We start from the raw sequence: 25757 nt of genomic DNA on the forward strand, positions 1-25757 counted from the left end.
TGGAGGCTGCGCCTGCTGAGGGGGGCTGCATGCACGTCCTCCTGAGGTGGACATGATGTCTCCAGCTGGGTCAGAGGTGACCCACCACTCTGTGATCCATTGACCTTACGGTCGTCCCGATCCTGTAGACGTCTCCACCTTTTTCCTTTTTTGAACTTGAATTGTAACTACTATGAATTTTCTATGTGATCGCTTTTGCTTTTCTTTGATTGCCTTGTCGTTTGGTGATTATTTGCGCGTTGATGATCTCTGACCCTTTATAGTTAACGCCTTAGGCGTAGAGCCTCAATGGTGGCATGGCCCCTTAGGCATGAAGCCTCAGTGTTGGCATGTTGCCTTAGGCTTGAAGCCTCGGTGTTGGCATGTCGCCTTAGGCATGAAGCCTCGATGTTGGCATATCGCCTTAGGCACGAAGCCTCGATGTTGGCATACGCCTTAGGCACGAAGCCTCGATGTTGGCATACCGCCTTAGGCACGAAGCCTCGATGTTGGCATACCGCCTTAGGCACGAAGCCTCGATGTTGGCATACCGCCTTAGGCACGAAGCCTCGATGTTGGCATATCGCCTTAGGCACGAAGCCTCGATGTTGGCATATCGCCTTAGGCACGAAGCCTCGATGTTGGCATACCGCCCAGGCACGAAGCCTCGATGTTGGCATACCGCCTTAGGCACGAAGCCTCGATGTTGGCATACCGCCTTAGGCACGAAGCCTCGATGTTGGCATACCGCCTTAGGCACGAAGCCTCAGTGTTGGCATACCGCCTTAGGCACGAAGCCTCAGTGTTGGCATATCGCCTTAGGCACGAAGCCTCGATGTTGGCATATCGCCTTAATGTAGTGGCCGTGATTCGATTGAGTGGTAGGAGAAGACAAGTATTCTTGCAACATTTCTTTATTTTGATGAAATTCACATTGTCTTTGATGTTGTCTCATCGCTACTCCTATCACTATCGTCTGCTACCACTACCACTACTCGCTTACGCTTCTACTGGTAGTACTTCTTCGGATGTTACGAGTTCCGTGACGGTCTACCTTCTTGCCCCTGGAGTCTTGAGCGGTAAGTCACAGGCGTATCTGCTTGGAGACTATGTAGGGTCCTTCCCGATTGGGTGGTGACTTCCCCCTTCTGTGGTGCGATGCGCTTGCCCTCCGTGGTACTAAATCTCCCTGGTGGAATAGCCTTTCCTTGACCCTGGCGTTATAGTACTGGCGAAGACGTTCTTGGTAGGCGACGTTCCTTAGTAGTGCTCTTTCGCGGACCTCATCTATAAAGTCTAGGTTCGCCTGATCCGTCGACATAAGTGCGTTCATTGAAGTGCGAGAACCCTATAGGACATAGCGGAGACCTCTACCGGCGCCAATGCTTGATGCCATATGCTAGGCGGAATGGGCTCTCTCTCGTGGCGTCCGCACTGTAGTTCGGTATGCCCACGGGACGCTTGGTAGCTCTTCTACCCACTTGCCTTTGGCTCCTTCTAGCCTTTTCTTGACTCCTTCCATGAGCGTTACTTGGTGACCTCCACTGACCATTGGCACGTGGGTATGCTACCGACACAGCCGATAGTCGATGTTGTATGCTGATGAGAATGCTTGGAATTTAGGGTTGTTGAATTGTTTCCCATTGTGCGAGACGAGGATCCGTGGTACCCGAACTGTAGATGACGTCGTCGCGACGAACTTCTCCATCTCTGTCCTGTTATCTTGCCAAGGGTTTAGCTTCAACCCACTTGGTGAAGTAGTCGATCGCGACGACCAGGTACTTCGTTTCCTGGTCTGCGGTGAAGTTGCCAAGATGTCTAGTCCCCATAGCAAAAGGTATGGGGTTGAGGATTGATGTCGGCTTGGTGGCGGGTAGATGGGGTCTGGGCGAACAACGACATTGCTCGCACTTCTTGGCATCTGGATGGCCTCCTCTTGCATTCGTGGCTGATAGTCCCGCGGAGGATTTTGTAGGCTAGGGCTCGTCCCCCCATGTGGCTTCCACATATCCCCTCATGGACTTGGCTAGGCGTACTCGCCCCCTTGGGTCCTAGGCACCGGAGTAGTGGTCTTGTTGCCCCGCTTGACGATGACCCCATCTAGGACGGTGTACTGCAGCTCTCATCTTGATCTTCCTTGCTTGGCCTTGTCATCCGGTAAGACATCGTTCGGAGGTAGTTGAGTAGAGGGTCCATCCACCTAGGTCCCTCCGTGATCTCATTAACCTGCTTTTCCTTATACGTTGGCTCATGCAGATCTCAACATAGATCGCGCTAGCCAAATTTCGGAGTTCCTCATTGCTAGCCTGGATAGGGCATCGTGGTGGCGTTCTCCTCCCTGGGAACTCGAACCATCTCAAACTTCTCGAAACCCTCGATCAATGCTTGAGCGCGTGCTAGGTATGATGCCATCCTCTCATCTTTTGCCTCATACTCTCCATTCACCTGGTTCACCACGAGCCGGAGTCGCTCCAGGGTGGATAGGTGTGTGACTTGGATGGCTTTGGCCACCCGAGTCCAACTAGTAATGCCTCGTACTCGCTTCATTATTGGATGCTTGGAAGGTGAACCGCAGAGCATATTGGATACGAAATCCCTCGGGGCTGGTTAATATGAGCCAGCGCTCGCCGCATTGCTCGACCCGCCCACGAACATGTCCCACGATCCGTGATCCTTCTCTTCGGGCTCCCCTGTTTGTGACTCGATCTCGGATCGGGTACACTCTGCAATGAAATCTGCAAGAGCCTGGCCTTTGATGGCTGTCCTTGGTTGGAACTTGATGTCATGCTCACTTAACTCCACCGCCCATGCTATCAATCGTCCGGAGACGCCCGGCGTGCAATATCTTCTTCAAGGGTAGGTCACGAGGATCGCGATGGTATGGGCTTGGAAGTATGGTCGTAGCTTCCTGGCTGCCATTACCAATGCATAGGCTACCTTCTCGATCCTAGTGTACCTGGTCTCGCATCGATCGGGACATGGCCGACGTAGTAGATGGGCCTCTGGACTTTGTCTTCTTCCTTCACGATCACGCTGCCGCTGGCAGGGTGGCGGCGTGTATAGCCGCAACTCTTCGTTAGGTTCCGGTGCCTGCAGGTGGGCTCTCTAGGTACTCCTTCATTCTCAACGCCTTTTGGCACTCTTCCGTCCATGTGAAGTCCTTAGGGCTTCGGAGGTTCTTCAATGTTTTGAAGAATGGTAAGCACTTATCACCTGCTCGTGACACGAACCTGGAAAAGGCGGTGACCCTCCCATTCAACCTCTGCACTTCCCCGACTGTTCGAGGAGGTGCCATCTCTTGGATGGCCTTGATCTTGGATGGGTTAGCTTCTATTCCACGGACGAGACCATGAACCCCAGGAATTTTCCGACGTTACACCGAAGGCGCACTTTGCGGGGTTTAGCTTCATCCTGGTTCCTCCTCGCATCGCGAAGGCTTCCTCTAGGTCGGTCGGTGTTGGTTGGTGTGGGACGCTTTTCACAAGCATGTCATCCACATATACCTCCATGTTGCGCCCGATCTGCTCCTCGAACATCTTGTTGACCATTCTCGGTAGGTGGCCCCGCATTCTTTAACCCGAACGGCATGACGTTGTAGCAGTAGTTCTCTTTGTCCGTCCGGAATGCGGTGTAAGACTCGTCATCCTCATACATGAGGATCTGGTTGTATCCGGGAGTAGGCGTCCATGAAACTCAAGATCTCATGGCCGGCGGGGCGTCGATCGGAGGTCGATCCGGGCAGCTGGTACTCATCTTTTGGGCATGCCTTGTTCGGTCGGTGTAGTCGACACACATCCTCCACTTCCCACTTGGCTTTGGTACCATGACCACGTTGGCGAGCCATGTTGGGAACTTCTCCTTCTCGATGAACCCCGATCGCTTAACTTCTCGACCTCCTCCTGATTGCCGCTTGGTCAAGGGCGGTTACGCCGCTTCGTTGAATGGGCTTCCTGGTTGGGTCGACATGTAGTCGGTGTTCCACTATGGAACGTGGTATTCCTGGCATGTCGGAGGTCGACCATGCGAAGACATCCATGTTCGCTTGGAGGAGGTGTTCAAGCCCTTCTTTCTGTTCCTTGCTTAGCAATGAGCCGACTGAACGACCTGGAGGGGTCATCTCGGTGAGGGGCCATGGGATGAGGTCTTCCACCTGGCCTTCCCCTTCTCTCTGTCAGCTTCATCTCTCTCGTCACGATCATGCTCTCTAGGCAGAGTGCCATTCCACGGTGTTGCCATTATTCTTTTTCATGAAGGTGGCGTAGCACTCCCTTGCTTTCTTCTCGATCTCCTCGGACTTCGCCTACCCCATTCTCGGTGGGGAACTTCATCTTAGTGAAGTGGTGATATGACTCCTTTAAGGGTCAGCTGATGGTCGCCCTAAGAGGCCGTTGAAGGACACCACGGACTTGACTACCATGAAGTTTACCATGATGGTTACTTGTTGAGGGTGTACCCGAAGGTGACGGGTAGCTCTATGGTACCTTTGATGGAGGCGGTGGCACCGAGAATCCATGGAGATAAGTGGGCTCTGGTTTGAGCTGGTCGCCCCCGAACCCGAATCGCCGATAGGCGCCCAAGGAGAGTATGTCAACAGACGCCCGTGTCTATCAGCATTCGTGTACGTCGATTGGCTACCTCCACCTGTACTACCAAGGCATCTTCATGCGGGAAGTTTAGTCCTTCCAGGTCTTCATCCGAGAAGGAGATCACCGCCTCGCTTGGCTATCTTCTGGGCTTCTCCGCCACTCCCACGAACCTGGCATGAGCTTTAGCTTTTCCGGTGGACTCTTGCCCTGGTCCTCCAAGTATGGTGAGGATAGGAGGTCCCTTGGTGCCACTAGGTTCTCGTGGCATCTCTCCGCTCTTCCGGCGGTCTCTCTCTCGACCGTTCTTCTTTCTTCTCGTCTCGGCTCCACTCTGTCTCCGTCGCGACCTCTATCTCCTGGCCCGAGCGGTTGTCACGTCTCCCCTTCACATACTTGTTCAAGCTTCCTGCTTTACCGCTTGTTCTATCTCTCTTCAATTGATAGCACTCCTCCGTGTCGTGCCCATTCTCTTTGTGGAAGAGACAATATTTGTTAGGGTTTCGCTTCTCTCGGCCGCTAGCATGGGTCGTGGGCCAATGGAGTAGGTCACGATCCGGATCCGCATGAGTATCCGGGACCTGGTGGTGTTGGTGGTGTGAACTCAGGGGTGCTTGCCCTCTCACTTCTCTCTGGGCGGCGGTCTGTCCTCCTGGATGGGCGGTCGCTCTGCTCTTGTCGGCGCTCTGTCCTCGACCTCTTACCCTCTTTGCGGTCATCAGGTGCTGGCCTCTTGTTGTCCTGTGGCTTGGCCTCGATTATTTTTGTTCTAGCTTGTAGTACCTCGGCCATATTTGCAAACTCGTTGCACCGCTCCAGGAGCTCTTTCATAGTCCTGGTCTCATGACGTGCCAGGTCCTTGATCAAGTCCAGGTCCCTAATACCTCCTGCTAGGGCTGCATGCTGTGTCTGGTCATCCAAGTCTCGAACCTCCAGGGACTCCTTGGTGAACCTGGTAACGTATTCCCTGAGAGATTCCCAGGGTTACGTACCACGTTTAGTAGATTGACGGTGGTCTTCTTACGCTTGCTGTTGCTTTGGAAACGGGTGACGAACTGTTCACATAGCTCTGCAAACGAGCATATAGATCTCGGTCGTAGCCTGGAGAACCATGATGTGGCTGCTCCCTTAAGGGACGCAGGGAATGCCCGACAGGATACCATGTCCGACCCCCCATACAGCGTCATCATGCCATTAAAGTAGTTGATGTGGTCATTAGGGTCAGTGATACCACTGTAGAGTTCAAAGGTGGGTAGTCGAAACCTGGAAGGTAGTGTGGCTGACATGATCTCTGCCGAGAAGGGGTGTTGTCCAGGTATGGAATGTGTCTCGCCTTTGGTCTGCTTCTTCAACCCTTCCAGCTTCTCATCCAGGTCGCGGAGTCTTTGCTCGAGCTCCTCGTCCCGTGTCTGCCCCCCACGCCTAGCCGGACGTTCGCTGCGACCCCGTTCACGTTCTCTCCTGGATGTCCCCTCCCGCCTTGAGTGTTGGTGGGATGGGGGATGGTCACGCCGTGATGAATCCTGCCGTGAAGGTGAGGGGCTTTCCTCTCTGTAGGTCCGGCCGTCGTGGTAGGTGACTTTCTTCCGGTCGTCTGTCGAACACGGACCTCCGGACCGATCTCTGTGGGCTAGACACCTCGCCCGGGTGTTGGCGTCCTCCCACGTTCGACCGTGGTGAGAGGTCTCTTGTTCTCCTGGGATCTGGGAAGGCTCCCCGCGGAGTGGGGTTGCTCGTCGCGCAAGTCTCTCGATCTCGCCCCGGGAGATGATCTCCTAGGGTTTGGCTCTTGTTGAGGTATGGACTCCACCTGCTCGCTGGTGAAGTCCTCCGACGGTGAGATGTCGACGCTGCGTCGGTATTCTCGAAAGAGTCGTTGTTCATCGAGGATCTGTCGTTGCGGTCGTTGATCTGACCCACAGTGGCTGGAGCATTGGGGTCAGGTGTCACCTCCACCACCACATCGTTGGCCTCGTCATTGTTGGGCTCGGCGATCACGAACTGGTCATTAAGGGGGATCTCCTCCTCCAGAGGGACATGGTCCTGGTCGTTGGCTCTGCGGCGAGAGCCCTCCGGGGTGGTGATCCATTCCTTGCTCCGTTGTTGGTGGTGGTAGTCTTCCTTCGTGCCATTGAATGAGTATGGAAGCGAGCTAGTAGTCTGTAATGGCTAGCGTCGTTCCCACAGACGGCGCCAATCAAGGCGTCAAGAAATCGCCGAGCGGTCCCGCGAGTGCCGCCACCGCAAGTGGACCAAAGGGGTCAATCGGAGAGAACCGGTGTGGTCCCGGCCTAGGGCTCTCCGATGCCAAAGTTAGATCTCCCGGCGCAAACAGATGAATAGTGAGTATTCGATGAGTTTAGATGTCCCCTATGGGGTTGTGTACCTTTGCCTTTTATAGTAGCATATGGCGGTGTGGAGAGTCCCCGTTTGATTGACGATTGTGCCGTTGAGTGGATAGAGGCCCTGGGTAACGGGGCTCTATCCTGATTGGCCATCTCCCCGCGGGAGGGAGTGTCCTGGTGGCATCAGGATCCTTGGTGGATAGATATCTGCGTGTGGTGATAACGTCCTTGGTGCTTGAATCCGTCTGGATGACGTGACCTCTAAGGGTCTAGAGTCCTGGTAGTGACATGAGTCTTAGCGATACGATCGGGGTCGTAGATGGGTGGCCCCCACCTCAGGTGCCCATGATGCTGCGCCTGGGTGAGGCCGCGCCCTGGTGAGGAGGCCGCGCCTGGGTGAGGCCGCGCCTGGGTGAGGCTGCGCCCCTGGTGAGGCCGCGCCTAGGTGAGGCCGTGAGGAGGCCGCGCCTGGGTGAGGCCGCGCCTAGGTGAGGCCGCGCCCCTGGTGAGGAGGCCGCGCCTGGGTGAGGCCCCGCCTAGGTGAGGCCGTGAGGAGGCCGCGCCCTGATGCGGGGCCGCGCCCGAGTGGTGGCCGCGCCCCCGAGTGGTGCTGGGACCCCGGTTCGTTCCCCTTAGCTATGGAGCGGGTCGTCTGTGACACGTGGCGGTCGTTGATTGGCCCGGTGAGTATTGGATGTATCACTACTAATGATTATTAAATCTGGATATGGAACTATGGTAGAAACACCTCCCAAAGAGAGAATAAAATAAATAACTATGTTCCCAAGGACATGAATCCCTGGACAGCTTTCATGGAAAGGAAGAGTCCTGCATTCTTAAAAGAAATTAAAGAAAATGATTTCACCAAGAAATCGAAGGCTCCCCCCCCCCCCCCCCTCTTTTGGTTGTGAATCTCATTTCATTCACACAGCCCATCAACTCGGTATGGTAAGGAATGTCCTTCCCGATGAAATTTCTTTCAAGGATATGAAATTACACCATCTGTAAATAGAAAGATATGTTAACCCATATGACTTTAAAACAATTGTAGTATAAAGTTAAGATTGGGGTTCAGTTGGAAATTCAGAATACAAATTGACCATGATCCAATTTAGAACATAGCAATAAAGTGATTTTGTGAAAAACTGTTGTTGCTGTCTATATAGGTTTATTACTCAAGATCACAACATCATCTGTTTTAATGGCTGTAATATGTTTTTCTTTGTAAATGCACAATTGTTTTTAGCAATTGTTAGGCTTTAATGGGCACGCTTTAGTTTCTGACTGGGTAGTATGATGAGACTGCATTGTAGGTGTTTGAATTTTGGCTTGAGAGTGACAAGGCTGTCTCACCATTCCTATCTCTCATACTTTTTATGAGGGCATGCTTTGGATCGCAAATGATACATGTGTTTCATACATAATAAGTGTCAATGATTGTTAGAGCCTTATGACTTATGTTCTAGGATCCAATTTCTAGAATCCCAGGTTTTCTATCTGTCCAATTTAGATAGATTATATTGGATTCTAAGCTGAATTATAAAACTTACAGAAGGGCGTGTATGTGGAGAACAGCTTCACCACATTACAAGCAGCCTACCAAGTGCATGTTTTGGATCGCAGATGATACATGTGTTTCATACACAATAAGTGTCAATGATTGTTAGAGCCTTATGACTTATGTTCTAGGATCCAATTTCTGGAATCCCAGGTTTCAATCTGAATGTTACCATTGGAACCTTTTAAAAAATAATCTATGGATTATTTTACTCAAGTCTCTCTATTCAAGTTGAGTCTGACTAGGTTGTTGTTCCATACTTCCATTCCTTATGGAATCCTTTTTGTTTTTTATTTTTTTTTTGTGTACTTCAACTAGGAACTTATCTGTTAGTGCTTTGCACTGAATTTAAGCGATTGGAGGGTTTTAGGACTTAACCAATCAAATACATCTTCCGGAAAGTTTTTTTCTGCTCCCCCTCTTCTTGGGATTGAATATATTTGAGTTTTAAGGTGGAATTATCAACAACATTTATCAAAGGTTCTATTCCTTGGAACCTCAATTGGTCACTGGTGACCTTTGAAATCCAACGCAATGCAAAGAGGTGACCTCGGTTTCTATATGGCTACACCTCCATAAAAGCGAAATTAATAATCTGATCAATTGATATGAATAGAGTTTAGACTAGGAAATTGAAATGAAGCTTTTTTTAGTGATAAATATAATTTGTATTCTTATTACTCTCCTCTCTCCTACTACATAGTTTGATGCTAACATTGCAGATTAAGATTTAGAATCATGTGTCCTTGATCCCTGCAATCGTGATGCTGAGGTATAGATTGTTGACCCTGCCTCACCAGAAATTTCCTTCCTATTAGTGTCATTTGAATTAACAACTGGGGCATGTCTAGGCCCGAAGAAACAGTGTCCCTTTTAAAGCTTGAGATGGCTCCTGGAACTCTGAGTTTTTGGCTCCTGAGCACTTTATATCTGTCACAATCGCCGTTGAACTGCAGATAAGAGGAAAAGATATCCATTACATGTACAGAAAAAGTTGATTAGAACCCTTTACACAAGACAGTAAAGACAGTACAGTTTAATTTATTTTCTTTCTCTCTCCTCCCAACCAAGTAAATAAAACTGCAGTGCAGAGCATACCACAATAGAGAGTGCAAAAAACAACAATAGTTGAACTCTCTGAACGCCTCCTATGATACTCTGAAAGCCGGTAGATTCTAATTTTTAACTATACACCTGTCAGACGCCATAAACAATTACATCTGCATCAACCTAAACATGGAAAGAAAAAATGCTGGACACAATGACCCTCGGATTGAGTGATGATTGATATTGATATAATAGCATAATATAATAGTATAATTAGGTACAAAATAATAATATGGTATAATATAACTGTAAACAGATTGAAGGGACATTGATTTGGGTGTTCATGCTAGGACATTTCTTTTGTCTTCTATGAACTTTTACCTGGTTCAGTTAAGATCTTAATGGATTCTTTTACATGTTGATATCTCTGGTTTAAATGCTTGCAAATGATAGTAAAAGCATTGTTACGAAACTTTTGCCAGAGGCAAGCAACGATTTATTCTTGAGTTTCTGATCATCAGTGCCTTGATTTTCAGGACGCGAGAATATGGAAGCAACAGATGTCAGCAAATGCATGGAGTGCTGACTTGCCAATTATGAAGGGGCTCACCTTGAATCTGAAGCTGGTGGAATAAAGCATGTCCAGCCTCTCCAATCCCTTGGATTTTACCTTTCCTTGGTGAGCAAGAGCACAAAAACATCAATCTGCAGGAAAACTGTTATGCATCTGAGGTCTAACATGACTGTTATAGCTGGTCATCCTCAAGATTTGTTTTCACTATAATCTTATTATAAGTGCTTCCATGGTTTTTTTTAATTTTCTCCCCCTCCTTTTTGCCCTTTTCTTTTTGTTTAGTATTAGATGACCATGACCACCTTCTTGAAAGGCATTGGCATCTTGATCTGCCAACTCTTATCCTTGCATACAGATATAGAGATGGGTGCAGGGGTGAATCAACAAGTCTTATAAATACCAGTATCAAATGTAACATGACCAGAACCTGTCAATGAATCGTGCCAAAAGTTTGGATGAAATTTCAAAAAGAGAAAAACAGGTTACACAATCAAATGACCATGTACATATACTCACAACAAAAGCAAGAATCTTGGCAATCTTTAAAACTAGAGACTACAATATTAGGGTTTCTTCTCCATCTTCTGGACATAGTCTGCTTCTTTTTTAAATAAGTATATTAATTATATTTTTTCTTGCTGAATAATTGGAAACAAAATACTTAGAGAGATTGATCAAGTTTTAAAAAATGGGTACAAGAGTTTTTTTTTTTTGTTGTTGGTAGAATGGGTACAAGAGTTTGAGACATGAGAAACTTGCATAGAGAACATGCAGTGTTATTTTTAGGATCATTTCATAATGGAGTTGTTAATTTGTTCCACAAATGTTGTGTGCTATCAAGTGGGGTACCCTCTCTCTCTCTAACATATGGCCACACGTGTGAGTTTACTAGTATATATATATATATATATATATTTATTTATTTATTTTTGGTAGTACCTAGTTATTTGGATCCTTATCAACCTGCGAGATACATATAAAATCTGTACAAAAAACCCTAGAAGAAAGCAAATTCACAGGGCACCTATCAGGACTGGTCTTCGGCTCCGCCAAACACATAATAGAGGGACAATGAACCTTAAGCAAATCAAGAAGGAGTTGCTAATAATCCTCATTTAAATTTGAATGACACACAAGTGTTGCTTCCTATTTCTATGGAGGTACTTGAGGATTTCTTTGAGTCCGTTGTGGTAGTACAATTGGATATGGAGGACAAGGAGGCTCATTTAGATATGGAGGACAAGGCTGAAGAGTGGGTTGAAGAATTGTTGTTTGCCCATGATGTTAAGCTCAAGAAGATGAAGAAGAAGCTTCTCCCTCTCACCAATCCCCTCTCCATGAGTAGTATGAAACTCTGAAGTACTGTGATCCCAATTAATAATGAGGCCTCGGTAATTGATATCTTGGTTCAATCGGTTGATGATGTGACTCAAGTTGCAAATGTGGATGACAATTCCATTTCGTGTTGGGCCGATTTGGAGTCAGATGAAAGAAAATCATTCCTTCATATTTCAGACTGGTTTGTAGCCTCCTTAGTTGATCTCTCTCCAGTGGAAGACCAAGAGTTGAAGCATATTGAGGTGGTGATCTATGATCATGTCGATAATCTGGAGGAATCGCCAGATTTGAAGCAAAAAGAGGAGGAGCTTCATTGGGAAGACACTCTAGTCTCTACTTAGCGTAGGAGGAAAAGTCATTTTAGTAGGTTTGCCCCTTATTTTCTTCTCTTGGCCGATTGAAAATCTATTGCTCCTTGGAAGATCATAGTATGAGCCTGTTATTGCTCCTTTTGGAGTGATCCAGTTTTGATTCTCCAACCGTACTTGGGTTGATGTTTTGTTCTTATTGTTTTTCTCTTTGTTTGCCCAGGGTCTAGTGCCTCTTGGTGGTACCTTTGCCTTGTATTATTATTTTGCTCCGATTTTAAATATATTTATTTATCCAGCCAAAAAATTTCCAAGTTGTATGTTCAACCAATGTCAAAGCTTGATATTCATGTACAAAAGCACTTTCTGAATGAAATATACCATTAGGTAGATATGTGAACAGTGTGTCTCCAATAATATTTGGTTGGCAGATTTTAAGGCCATAGAGATAAGCTTATCTAATATTTCAATAAATTGTTTATCTTTTTGGGTGGATAGGATTTTCATGATGAGCACTTTTATGCGATTTAAACTGCCATGTGACAATCAAATAGACATCAAATTTTGTGAACAAGTTGCAAACATAAACCTTAACTCATCATAATAGGTTTAGTGCATAGTAAATAGGTAATATTGATCAAAATTTGGATGACTAAAAATGCAAAAGGGGAAATATCGCTCATCTATGGTCCCTTATCTATTTAATAGTTAACAATTTCTATGTCATCCGTCCATTGATTTTTTTTTTCAACCTAAATGCAAGGAAACAAAATTCCATGTTCAATTCATGATGGGCCATATAATTGAGATGAATCATTATGTTTTAGGATGGGTGGAGGTTGGGGTTGAAAATCTCCTTCAGTGTCCTTGACTCCAAGGTCTCATTATATATAGGGAAAATCATGTTGTCACCAAGGTTACTACAAGATTGTAACCTTACTTTTTTGTTTTTTTAGGATAACACAATTGTTTTTTTTCAATGAGTAAATCTTGTCATTTCACCGAAGACAATAACATGTCACTTTCAACTTGTAGTGAAAACCTCTTTTTACCCTTGCCTTTTAAAATTTTTTGGAATAAGACAAGGGACAAAAAATTAATTCACCTACTTAGTGATAACAAAATGCTTCTAATATATGATCTAATTATTTCCCATATGCGAGCGTAATCAGAATTCAAGTTTTGTGGACATGTTCACATCAATGCTACTTCTAGGCTACTCAAAACTAGGGTTACGACTACGGTGGTCTGCCATGAAAACTTAAGGCTCATATTTGAATTATATCAAGACCTAGACGTTATCAAATTAATCAATATTTTTTTTAGAAAATCAATTTATTCATAAGAATGTGACAAGAACATAGTTGACAAGGTACAAGATTCCAACAACCATAGAGTAAAAGTAGGTCATACTATCATGCACGTCATTGACAGCGCCTTCTCACCATTTAACTTTGTGGAATTTTTAAAATTGTTGATAAGTAAATTTTGGACAACTGCAAAAGATATGTATATGGATAATTAGTAAATATCAAAAAGGGATGATATTAATTTCGCCGTCAATTGCAAATGCTCTGATCAGTTAAGAAAAGGGATAATATTAATTTCACCGTCAATTGCAAATGCTCTGATCAGTTAAGAAGATGAGCTGTTATTGAATTAGGAAGAATAGAACAGCTTAATCCACTATGGCCAGAGAAGATGAGGAATATAATAAAGGGTTTTTGACAAATGCTCCCCTGAAAATGCCCATTTACCCAAATGCCCTCTACAACTTTTTTAATTGCAAACTCCCTTTACTTTTAAAATAGTGTAGCACTTTGGTCCCTGCTGTTAATTTGGGACATTAGAGGTTAGTTTTAAGTAATCTAATGACCAAAATGCCCTTATGATAATAACCCACCAAAATTAAAGAATAAAATGACCAAAATGCCCTCATCTTCCCCAAATCGTTTAGGGTTTAAACTGAAAATTTTTTCCCCAAATAGAGTTACTGCCTTTTCCATTTGATAATTTCATCATTCATGATTCACCTCGCGATGTTCCAAATACCCTTTACTGTTCCCCTCAATAGGCATACACACTCTTGTGCAATGCCTCTTCCTCGAATGCAGTAAGCACCTCACTCCACACAAACGTGGACACTCTGTAGCGCTCACCAGTGGAAGAGTTGGTGGTGGGGCCTTAACTGGTGTTGGTGCAGGTGCAGGTGCCTTGACGAGTGCCTTTGCTATAGCCTATGTAACAAAGAAATACACAAAACCCAAACACCATTTCATACCCATTTGCATAGGCATTCTCCATGAGAGCTCTTGCTCTCGTGATGCTAAGAAAACAGGGGTGGGTCATAAAGAAGTAAAACAGAGAAAATTATTTTTTTTTAAATGACTAAAGAGGGAGTAAAATAGAGCAATGTATCTCTTTAGAAAGTTAAAATTACCTCCAAGAAGATTTCCTCGTCATTAGATCAAGCCTACAAAACCCAAATAGCGTTACTGCCTTTTCCATTTGATAATTTCATCATTTATGATTCACATCGCGATGTTCCAAATACCCTTTACTGTTCCCCTCAATAGGTCCTTTCCTCGACCTTTCTCTGCAACTCTCAATTCCCATATTCATACTCTCATCAAATCAAAGGCCGTTCAGACCCTTGGGTCAGATCCTAATCTAATCCTCCCCTTCTCCTCCATCTCTGATTTCCTCACACAAATTGGACTCTTGCAAGTATCCATTGTTCTCTCACTCGCCTAATGTTCCACCTGTAAATTCCATCCAACAAAATGTCTACTGATCAACTGATGTAAAATTGTAACACAATTGAATATTTGGATCGTTGCCCATCTTCTATTCTTTTCCAAGCTTGATTACCTGAGACTGTTGAAGCCCAGATTCCAAAGACCCAGAAGTGAAAAAAGATAGATCTTCCGTTTACATTAAGGCGCATTTAGCATTTTATTTTGCTTGAAAGACGCTGCAACCCAAAGAGAAATAAATTATACGTGTAGTGTATGTAGTAGTTCACTTAAAGAACATACAGTGAGAACAAGCATATGCAGAAGGAAGATGAAGAAGCTCCTATGAATTCCAGCTGCCATCTCTTGCTTTCCAGATGGGTTCAAGCCCTAACTAATTTGGGGAAAATTTTTCAGTTACAACCCTAAATGATTTGGGGAAGATGAGGGCAATTTGATCTTTTTATTCTTTAATTTTTATGGGTTGTTATCATAAGGGCATTTTTTTTTGGGGGTTAAAAGGGAGCTTATATACTATAACTTACAATAACAGAATTACATTCGTAGGTATTCTTCCCCACAGCATCACTCTGCACTAGATGTGAGAGAGCAGCGAGGAGGGAATCTACACAAAGAGAAACCTCCTGAGAGGATTGCAAAAAATTCGCTAAGAAATCTGCACAACAGTTAATTACTCGTACATGGTGGGCAAAAAACACAACTCATGAGCGAGTCACGCAAATTCCAAATCTCCTCAACAAGCCATCTCACAAAAAAAGCCAACTGATTTCTAGCAGCCCAATCGGACACTGCCCTCCTCTTACCAGGGTCATTCATCCCCCTGATGTTCCACGCTCCAAATTTCATTGAGAGATGGGTGGAGAGGTGGAGCGACGCAAAGGGCCACTCCTGCCCGGGCTGCGATCACGCACTCGCAATGGAGAGCCATTATCATCACCAGCTTGTGGAGAATCTGAAGAGTCCACATTTTGTAATGCCACAAAGCGATTACTACCAACCTGTAGGGTCTTCTTCAAAGGCTGAACTCGCTCTTGCTTATTATGTGCAGCAGAAACAGCCTTCTCTACAACCGATGCATTAGCCTCTTTGCGAACCGAACCAGTGTCCAAACCATGCGTATGAGAACACGACACATGGCTTGTATTTGTCTTGCTCTCAACCTTCTTCGTCAACAAGCCTGCACCCTTATCTCCACTCGCATGCACTACGGCATCACCACGTGATCCCTTAGCAGTTGGAACTGCCACTGTTGGGACGACAACCGTAATTCCCTTCTCACCTTGTGGAAGATTGGAAGCACTCCCTTTCACTACACGTGGCAAAGTAGAATCGCCTCCTTTCCCAACACGTGGCAGATTTGAAATCTTCCCATTCGACCGTTGCACCTCAACGTCCATCGCAGCAGTTGTAGACGACGCACCACCGCCGACGTTGGTTACCTTCGCCGGAGCTCCATCAACCTGCACAATTGAATCAGATTGCAATGGCCGCTTGCCACGGTTCCTCCTTCTACTCGCTGTTACCCAAGCCTCTTCGACTTGCATTGCTTCATGAGAGTCACAATCACCATTAGGTGCTCTATTGATTGCCGCAAACGGGCAAAAGCTGTCGACATGTCCATAGATCTTACAATCAATGCACAATGGCGGCAGCCAGTCTATCATAAGGACATTTTGGTTATTAGATTCTTTAAAATTAGCATCTAACGTCTCAAATTAACGGCAGGGACCAAAGTGCTACACTGTTTTGAAAATAAGGGAGAATTTATAATTAGAAAAGTTATAGAAGGCATTTGGACAAATAGACATTTTCAGGGGGCATTTATCAAAAATCCTATAATAAATTAATAAAAAAGAGTTTGGTGCACCCAATTCCCTTCCTTATGAAGCTGTCTCTATCCTTACAGGACAGCTTAATCCATTATCACCAATCACTTAAAGTTTAATTAATTGTCCTAACACAGAGTGGCAAATGTAACCATGTATATACTTAAAATAACTGTTATCCCAACAGTAAGATACAATAAATGAGTCATAATAATTTTCATCCTTAAGTACCTACCGTAGAAAAAGTGTTTGAAACAGAAAAACCCACTAAAAATGGAGACTAGAGATGAGGACAAAGACCAAAAACAGTCACGGTTGAATAAGAACCGATCACACATACCCCGTTGTTTTAGAAACAGAATTGTTTTGAATTGTTAAAGAATGAAGACCACAAAAGGAAAAGGTATAAAAAGGGTGTAGATCAAACATCTCAAGAACATCTTTGAGATCAGTGTTCAATCCCTAGGAATAAAGTCTTTGGAGTTGAGAGGCCAAAGACTTAACTAGTTTGTTGCAAGATGGCGGGAGGAACTATTGTATCCACTGGTCCGATTAAGAACTACAATGGTGGGATGACAACCTTTGTTTTTGTCACCTGTTTTGTCGCGGCCACCGGTGGTTTGATTTTCGGATATGATCTTGGGATTTCAGGTTTTACTTTATTATTAATTTTTATTTTTTTTTGGGGTGAATTAACTAAGAGATCTGTTGAGATCCGATGCATTAATTTATTAATTATTATTATTAACATAACTTTTTTTTATTGGGCTTTTTGATTGGCATTAGGGGGAGTGACTTCTATGAATGAATTCCTTGAGAAATTCTTCCCTTCAGTGTACAAGAAGATGAATGATGGATCTAGTAAAGAAAGTCAGTACTGTAAATTCGACAGTGAACTACTAACTAGCTTCACATCTTCACTCTATGTTGCTGCACTGGTAGCTTCCTTCTTCGCGTCTGCAATAACTAGAGTCTTTGGCCGGAAGATCTCAATTTTGATAGGAGGGATTGTGTTTCTTGTGGGCTCCATCGTCAATGGTCTCGCTCAGAATGTTGCAATGCTAATCATTGGTCGCTTACTACTTGGTGTGGGAGTCGGTTTCGGCAATCAGGTAAATTAATTTATTAATTGATAGTAGAAAAGTGTTGATGTATAAATAAATTGATCTTGCACTTCCTTAATAGTTTGAGCTTCAAGGTGAAACAGTAGCCAACATGATATCAAAGAGTAGAGAGGTCGAATGTTAGACACTTGGAAGTCCAATGAATGACAAATCTTCTTCTTGATGTATACATTGACATTGCCCTTTTCTAAAAGCTCAAACTATTACGGAAGGGAAGGGAAGGGCAACTTAAATGTATAAATAAAAAATAAAAAATAAAATCAAAATTAATTTATTTAATTTGAGTATGATTGATTGGATGGATTGCAGTCTGTCCCTGTGTATCTATCTGAAATGGCACCAGCAAAACTAAGAGGGGGACTCAACATGGGATTCCAATTGGCCATTACAATTGGTATTTTGGTTGCAAATCTTGTGAACTATGGCACAGCCCAGATGAAATCAAATGGGTGGAGATGGTCTTTGGCTATCGCGGCGGTTCCGGCAATAATAATGACCGTTGGATCACTTTTATTGCCGGACACCCCAAACTCTCTACTTGAAAGAGGCCATATGGAGAAGGCGAAATCAATGTTGCAGAAGGTCCGTGGCACCTCTGATGTTGATGAAGAGTTCCAAGACCTTATGGATGCAAGTGAGCAATCAAAGCTGGTTGAGCACCCATGGAGAAACATCATTCAGCCTAGGTACAGGCCTCAGCTCGTCATGGCCATTCTCATTCCCTTCTTCCAGCAACTCACTGGTATCAATGTTATCATGTTCTACGCACCAGTACTCTTCAAGACATTGGGCTTCGGCGACAATGCCTCGCTCATGTCTGCTGTCATTTCCGGCCTTGTTAATGTGGTTGCAACCTTCGTCTCCATTTTCTCTGTCGATAAGGTCGGCCGAAGGTTCTTGTTCCTCCAAGGTGGCATTCAGATGATCATCTGCCAGGTATACTATATTATACATACCTAATTACACATGCGTATTCTCATACACTTTAAAGTCATAGTTGGAAAACCAGGTTTTGATACAAGCCAATCAACCAAATTGAGAAAAGAAAACAAAAGCAGGTCAAGAGTAAAAACAAATTGCCTAGGTTTAAGAAATGACCAAACCGGATCCTATCCCCATGTGAGGACGAGGGGACAAATCTCACACCCTCCATGGTGTGTGGGACCCGTCTCTTGCATAGGACCCACACCCCATGGAGTGTTTAGATCTGTCTCCACCCATCCCCACGTGGCGACGAGATCCAAACTCGTCCGAGTTTTTATTGGCTAGGTGTTTTTGACTAAGTCATGTGAAGTTCACCGAGTTTTTTTATGAGTTAGTGGATTCCATCTATATATCTAAGAGCATACGAGACTGGTTCTCATATGAGAACCTAAGCCGAACTCACCTCACCTCTTCAGTAGGAGAAGGATAAGAAAGAAGATATTACAAAATAAGGGGAATAAAATGACATGATTTGCCCTGACCAAGTTTGACTCACCATGTTTTGAAAAGGGGGAGTCGAGTCGAGTCCAGTCGAAAAATGTGATTTTTTTCCAACTATACTTTGAACCTTAATATTACAGGAATTGGATAAATTCTTAATATGATGCATCTTTGTGGGTGGACAGATTGTTGTAGGAGTGGTCATTGGATTGAAGTTTGGGATCAATGGAGAAGGATCCTTGTCAAAGGGATATGCTAATCTGGTGCTGATCTTGATTTGCATTTACGTGGCGGCATTCGCTTGGTCATGGGGTCCTTTGGGATGGCTAGTACCCAGTGAGATCTTCCCACTTGAGATCAGATCAGCAGGTCAAGCCATCAATGTATCTGTAAACATGTTTTTCACCTTTATTATAGCTCAAGTGTTCCTCGCTATGCTTTGCCACATGAAGTTTGGTCTCTTCTTATTCTTCGCCGCATGGGAAATTGTGATGACAATCTTCATCTACTTCTTCTTGCCGGAGACGAAGAATGTACCAATTGAAGAGATGAACAGAGTATGGAAGCAACACTGGTTCTGGAGTAAGTATATCCCAGACGAGGCTATCACCGGTGGCATCCAACTCCCAGCTGGGAAGACTGTTGCCTAAATAAATAAAGTTGGAATATGATCAAGAGGACTATGGAGGAAGAGTACTTTCAGTAAATGTTGGTGTTTCTAACATTGAGACCATAGTTAGTTAAAACCATGAATGGCTAAAAAACCTTTGTTTCATATGACTTGTTTTAAATGGTTTATAAACTGAATTGCATAGTAAAAAATACAGTCATTCTGCGAACAGGAAAGAAAAACAAAAAGCGGATAGTACAAGTATTTATAATTTTCAAATATAAGACAAAAAAATGGCAATATATATACATCGATTGAGGAATTATCATCTAAATGTTTGCATCCAAAGTTCAAAGCAACTATACACAATATAAGAAGTTGGGAATTGGTGGAGAAGTGTGGAAATGAATAGAACAAAATAGAAAAAAATTCAATATTTTTTTGAATTTGAGAAAAGAGATAAACATATAAGTCAGTGTAAAGACTTTTATGTCATTATGCCAATCTAATTGCATTTAATGCAAGTCATGCATATGCACGGCCGTTCATGAAAAGTTTTGCCAACATATAAATAAATCATCATGGCATCATAAGTTTTGTCTTATCGTGTTTGTTTTTAACCTTTCTTTTCATTTTTTTTGACAACCAAACATAACTAAGTCTGTAAACAAAAATGAGAGTTTGAACCAGTAAAAAAAAATTCCCAATTTTGAGAAAGAGTCCTCCAGGTTTTCAGAAATCCCTCTGATCCAACAAAGCATTCGATAGTCTACTTGTCGTAGTTGCTGGTTTGTTAGATCAGTTGTTCTTGGAATTTCAATTTCTCTTTTAAATTTCATTTTCGGGATTATTTAGAGGTGAAGCAAACCATGGTAATCGATCTGTGGGAAGGAATTCTCACCTTTGTTTAATTGCATTACTTGTTAATGGATCCAACCAGTCAAAACCTCCATCCATCATCAGCCATCTCACGGAATAATAATAGATCATCACCTGATCTACCACTACAATCGAATCGAAATTCGGAACTTGCTCCTGCAAAAACAAAAATAACAAGAGGAGGAAGAAAAAAAATCCAACCAATTTGTAGAAAAATGATGGGAGAGAGATCCAAGCAGCGTTGGGAGAAGAAAGAGGAAGATTGAAATTACCGCAAATAGGAAATCAAATGCCATGAAATTATTGCTAAACTTTTTGTTGTCTTTTGTCTTGAGATCCTATCGGAGTTTCAATTTCTCCGTCTGATCTACTTGTCGAGGTTAAGGGTAGGGTTAGTGTTGGAGATACTACTCTGTTCTGGCGATCTCAGAATTGTTTTCCACTGTAGGACGGAATCCATGTGAATGGCCCTGGAGCGCCTTGGATGATACTTGTACAAGGACATGATTTGTGCTCTGTTTTTGTGAAGGAGATGAACAAGAGGATCGTGCTCCTCTCCTGTGACCCCAGTGCCTAGGGAGGCATCCAATAGTGCTGAGTTGCTAGGCACGCGAGGATGTGTGCCTATGTGGGCTTCGGCGTACATCCTGATGCACTCCAACGCCGTATCGTTGGATGCTTCATTGGGCACTCCCTGGCATTGGGTTTGCAGGAGAGGAGCCAAATCCATTTTAATCCATATGAGTCTCACATATATTTAGTTAAAGTGTTGGGTAAATTACATATCACCTCTTGATTTTCAAATGAAACTTAGATCACCCCCTGATTTTTTTAAAAACTCAAATCACCCCTGGTTTAGACCCCAATATGACAAATTAGTCCATATCATTAGTTTTATACTGTTAAGGGATGATGTCAGTCAGTTAAATAAATTTAAATCCCTAAACTACCCTTGACATCCAAACATAGATTTTGAAGGATAGTATTGTAAATTTAATTCTAATATTTTAATACAGGGGTAAAATAGTCCTTTCACATCAACAACTAACAGCAGACTAACACCGTTACTATAGAAGGGGTAATTTGAGTTTTTTCAAAAATCAGGGGGTGATCTGAGTTTCGTTTGAAAACCAGGGGTGATGTGTAATTTTAAAACACCAATAAAATGGCTGAAATCGTATTTTATTGTTTAAAGCACTAACTATCAAACACACTTCAGACATACAGCAAAAAACAAGAGTGTTCAAGGAGGCATCCAACGGCTCTAGGCTGCTGGGTGTGTCGGGATGCGCACTGGGCCCCGCAAGCCCACATGCCCGCATGCCCAGCAGCCCAGCATCGTTGGATGCCTCCTTAGGCACTCCCTGGGCGCTCAAGTCGTAGGAGACGAGTCTGATCCGATTAAACTAGGGTTTCAAATAGCCAATTCGTTTCGATTCAATTTTAATCAGTCCAATTTTTTTTTTCCTACATATATAGGCCTAAACAGAAGCTGAGCCATCAAGATGAGATTCGACTATGCTCGGTTTCGGTTTCAGGATTTTTTGGATTGACTTAATGGGCTCTTACCAATTTGTTATCAAGTTGGTTCGGTTCAATTTTAATTGGTTTTCAATTTCGGTCAATCCAGTCGATTTTGGTTTTTAGCGATTCCTAAAAAATTCCAAACCAAAGCCAAACCGTTAAGTGTTCGTTCAATTTGGGTTTTTCATGTCAATTTGGTCAATCCGACCGATTATGACTAGAATTTGGCATCCTTGGTTTATACCATATTCCATTGGTGTGGCGTGTGAGACCCCCCACACTGGCGTTGTGGGAACTGTCCCCTTCCTTCCTCTATGATGAAGGTATAATAATGTATGTGCTCGTAAGGGTGTCAATTTAGGACCATAATCGGGAACCATCCCAAAACCGTCCTGCTAAAACCCGATATCTGACCGTCCCGTTTATTAATAAGATGATATTGGGATCTGATTTTGGTATCGAATAATAACTGGGACGGGATTCCCAATGGTATCAGTACTAAATACCGGTTAGGTACCGAATGGAACTGGAACTATCAATACCCTTTCAAAGGGTATATTTCATGTCCTTTTGTTCAAGTTTTTTATGGCTGGATCAGTTTGATGTACTTGGGTGGCATTTTCTCTTATGGAGGTTTCAGTTGATAGACCTTCAATTCTATTTCCATAAATTTGTTTAGTGATAGCACTAAAATTGTACATTGACTTGATAAATTTCATCTTTATTTTGAGAAGCTTATATGTAATCTTAAGGAAATTAAAGAAGTAAAACAATGAAATTCAATTCATTTTGGGTTCGTATTCTAAGTTGCTTTCAAAAGTAAGGAATGGTTTTTTGTTTTTTTGGTAAGAAAAAGTAAGGATCTAATAATAGTGAGAAGATCCACTACACTACTAATGAAACCATCTCATTAGAAGCCATTAAGGTGCTTCTCCCTTTTTCTACTAGGCTTAGAACCGTTTAGGAACCAGTACCATCCCGTCCCTTTGATAATAGGGACCAAGACCTAGGTTTGTGTGTGCGTGTGTGTGTGGTAAATAGCTCACTTAAAAAGAATGTTGCTTAGTCACATGGTTCCTGCACCTAGACACATGAGTTCATAAATTTACTGTCCTACCCCCATGTGAAATAAAAAAACCCATCCATGTTGATACCCCTATGCATGCTCTCATTAGCCCCCGATATATATTCTTGAGGTAGTGTGGACCTATGCAATGGAGACATTCGAATGTTCTAGTATGGATCGAAGAGTGATTCTATTCAAATTGAAAAAGCTAAAAGAGTTAGGGATAAGTTTAAAATGATTTTAGGAGAAGTGACAAGAAAAGACATGTACATGCATAACATAGGATTAGTAACAAGTATAATTTAAATAAAATTGATTAAAGAAAAAGAATTCATGTAGCAATTCCCATTTAATTATTTTTGAACCATTTTCCATAACCCAAAAATAATGTTGTTAGTGTCCATCAGATAATACTTGTCCAAAATTGCCTAATTTTGAACTTGGTCCAACAACCATCTTAGCCTATCCTTTAAAGTAACAGTGAAACACCACCAAATATAGAATCCTCTCTCTCTCTCTCTCACCAATCCCACCCCCACTGAAAACTACATATTGTACTTTCCGCCTCTGAGCGTGTTCATCTCCTCCTCTGAGCATGTTCATCTCTGGCATCTTTAGTCGTGTTCTACCTGACACAATCCCTCTTCCTCCATCTCCACCCTCCTCCCTTTAACCTATTCCTCTGAGCTTGTTCATCTCCGGCATCTCTATCATGAAGTTTAGTGATGATTTCCTGCTCTAGCTTGTTCTCAGAGATTTTAATGGAGCCCTTCAGCTTGCTACTTCAGAGCCCATATCCGCCTCTTCGGTTCTATTGGGTGAAGCCATGGCTGATTACGGCCTCTAATGCAGGTTTGGACAACATATTGGTGGAGACGGATAATGTTATACCCGCACCCGAGAGCCTATTTGTTTATTATTTATCCTCGTGGTATGTAGACTATGCTGCCTTGTTTGCCGGTGAGTCTTTCATCATGATGGTCAAAGGGTAAGTTACTAAACCTATTTTATTGATTGTTTCCTTCCCCTCAAAGTCCTTGAGGTGTGGGCCCAAGCCCGGACCTTTTTGATACTTTATCTGCCCTTTCTATTGCATAGGATGCAGGGCCCTGCGTGCATCCGACCCTGCATCCGATGCTGTTGTCGTGGTAGTTTTGAATGAGACCTTATGTGGGGCCCACATGCCCTTTGTCAAGGATGCTGCTGGTACCCTGTCATGGTTGACTACTACCCTAGCCTCCCTTTTATTTTGGTGACCTCTTGAGTGGGCCCTTGGGCCCAAATCATGCTTGAATTAGGTTAATGTACTTTAGACATTAAAAGACCTTAGCCAAACAAGGCCCAAGCTTTACTCTAAAATGAAGCCCATTGGACCCAAGTTGTGTTTATAATGGAGTTTAATTGAGTTTAGATGGGTAATGTGTTTGTGGTTCATTAAGTGCTTCTACCCAAACAATCCCTAAATGGACATTTAAGCTACCCTACCCAAGCAGGCCCTAGCCAAACATGTCTTAGTAAGGCATTTTCTATAAATAGGATAGCTAGGGCAATCCCTTACCCATTTCCCATTTCTTTCCTAGCTAACCTAAATTGTAAGAGAGAGGAGAGCTTTGAAGCAAGGAGGAGAAAGAGGAGAAGAAGAAGAAGAAGAAGGGATCGGTTGCTTGTGCTTGGGTCTACTTGGTGCAGCCCTTGTGTACCTCAAATAGGTAGGCCAAATGCTCTTTCCTCATTTCTTCATTCTCTTTTCTCTTTTTCTGTTGAGCTTGGATGGCTCTCCATGTTTCAGTTTTGAGCTTAGATGGCTCTCCTTGTTACAGTTTTGAGCTTGGGGTTTCTTTAAGAACCAAATGGTTTAGCCTAAGCTGTGTTTTTGGGACTCCATTAATGTGTTACAATCCTATAAAGACCTCTATTTTGACCTCCTGCTGAATCTATTTGATTCTAGAGCTTCAACCACCAAAGGAAACCCCAAATCTGGATTTTGAGCATTTGATCCTTTAAATCCCTCAATCTTTTGTTGATGGGTACTTCTAAGACCTTAATAGACCATAGGACACCCCCTCCCTAGTCCCTTGGAACTTAAAGAACCAGATGGGGCAAATCTGGACTGTTAAGGACCTTAAAACCGCACCTGGGTTGCATCGAATGCAAAGTCGGAGGCATGCGTTGTTGACTCCAATGTTAAATCCGATGAGGCCTGAGCCTGTAGGGAAGATTGGATGCAAGGTCGGAGGCATGTGATGTTGAATCCGATGTTAAATCCAATGAGGCCTGAGCCTGCAGGGAAGGTCGAATGCAAGGTCGGAGGCATGCGATGTTGAATCCGATGTTAAATCCGATAAGGCCTGAGCTTGCAGGAAAAGTCGGATGCAAGGTCGGATGCATACGATGTTGAATCCGATGTTAAATCCGATGAGGCCTGAGCCTGCAGGGAAGGTCGGATGCAAGGTCGGAGGCATACGATGTTGACTCCGATGTTGCCTCTGATGCTGTTTTGAAGCCTAAAACTTATGTAATTTGCGGGGGCTTCTCTATGAGACCTTTCCTACACTCTCTCACACTCTTACTCACTTCCTTAGGCTTCAACACACATGCAAGGGAGTAAATTTGAGTGGGAATCATTGCGCTTATACAAATTCAATTACAAGTAATCGGTGAGTGGGTTTTGAGTGATTGTTTGGTTTGTTTATACTAAGTGTATCTTTATTATACCACTTACATCAACATTGAACATGTTGCACAATTACATTGCTTATGTTGATTGTGGATTTATATGCTGATGTTATGAAAGGTATTTCATATAAGCATATGT

At 43.6% G+C, this 25757-nt stretch overlaps 1 protein-coding gene across 2 annotated transcripts; it reads left to right on the forward strand.

The window, feature by feature from the left end:
- The first annotated feature begins 4299 nt into the window (after positions 1-4299).
- LOC122644685 (sugar transport protein 10-like) lies at positions 4300-19571 on the forward strand. 2 transcript variants are annotated; one of them, XM_043838079.1, is made up of 7 exons: positions 4300-4311; positions 4472-4474; positions 14651-14659; positions 16791-16965; positions 17101-17426; positions 17748-18374; positions 19049-19571. In XM_043838079.1, the coding sequence occupies exons 4-7, from the start codon at positions 16833-16835 to the stop codon at positions 19511-19513; spliced, it is 1551 nt and encodes a 516-aa protein (XP_043694014.1). In that variant the 5' UTR covers positions 4300-4311; positions 4472-4474; positions 14651-14659; positions 16791-16832; the 3' UTR covers positions 19514-19571. The 2 variants fall into 2 exon arrangements, with proteins under 2 accessions (XP_043694014.1, XP_043694015.1); XM_043838080.1 differs by lacking the exons at positions 4300-4311; positions 4472-4474; positions 14651-14659; positions 16791-16965 and adding an exon at positions 13133-13138 and having other exon boundaries at positions 17186-17426.
- The last annotated feature ends 6186 nt before the right edge of the window (positions 19572-25757 follow it).

The sequence above is a fragment of the Telopea speciosissima genome, chromosome 11 (assembly GCF_018873765.1).
Source record: "Telopea speciosissima isolate NSW1024214 ecotype Mountain lineage chromosome 11, Tspe_v1, whole genome shotgun sequence".
Classification (NCBI taxonomy): Eukaryota; Viridiplantae; Streptophyta; class Magnoliopsida; order Proteales; family Proteaceae; genus Telopea; species Telopea speciosissima.

What these genes read in the sequence shown, in the direction of transcription:
- LOC122644685 (XM_043838079.1), top strand. Translation starts at nt 16,833, where the DNA reads ATGGCGGGAGGAACTATTGTATCCACTGGTCCGATTAAGAACTACAAT. An exon ending in GAGTCGGTTTCGGCAATCAG is followed by an intron (nt 17,427 to 17,747) that starts GTAAATTAATTT and finishes GATGGATTGCAG; the next exon opens with TCTGTCCCTGTGTATCTATC. An exon ending in TTCAGATGATCATCTGCCAG is followed by an intron (nt 18,375 to 19,048) that starts GTATACTATATT and finishes GTGGGTGGACAG; the next exon opens with ATTGTTGTAGGAGTGGTCAT.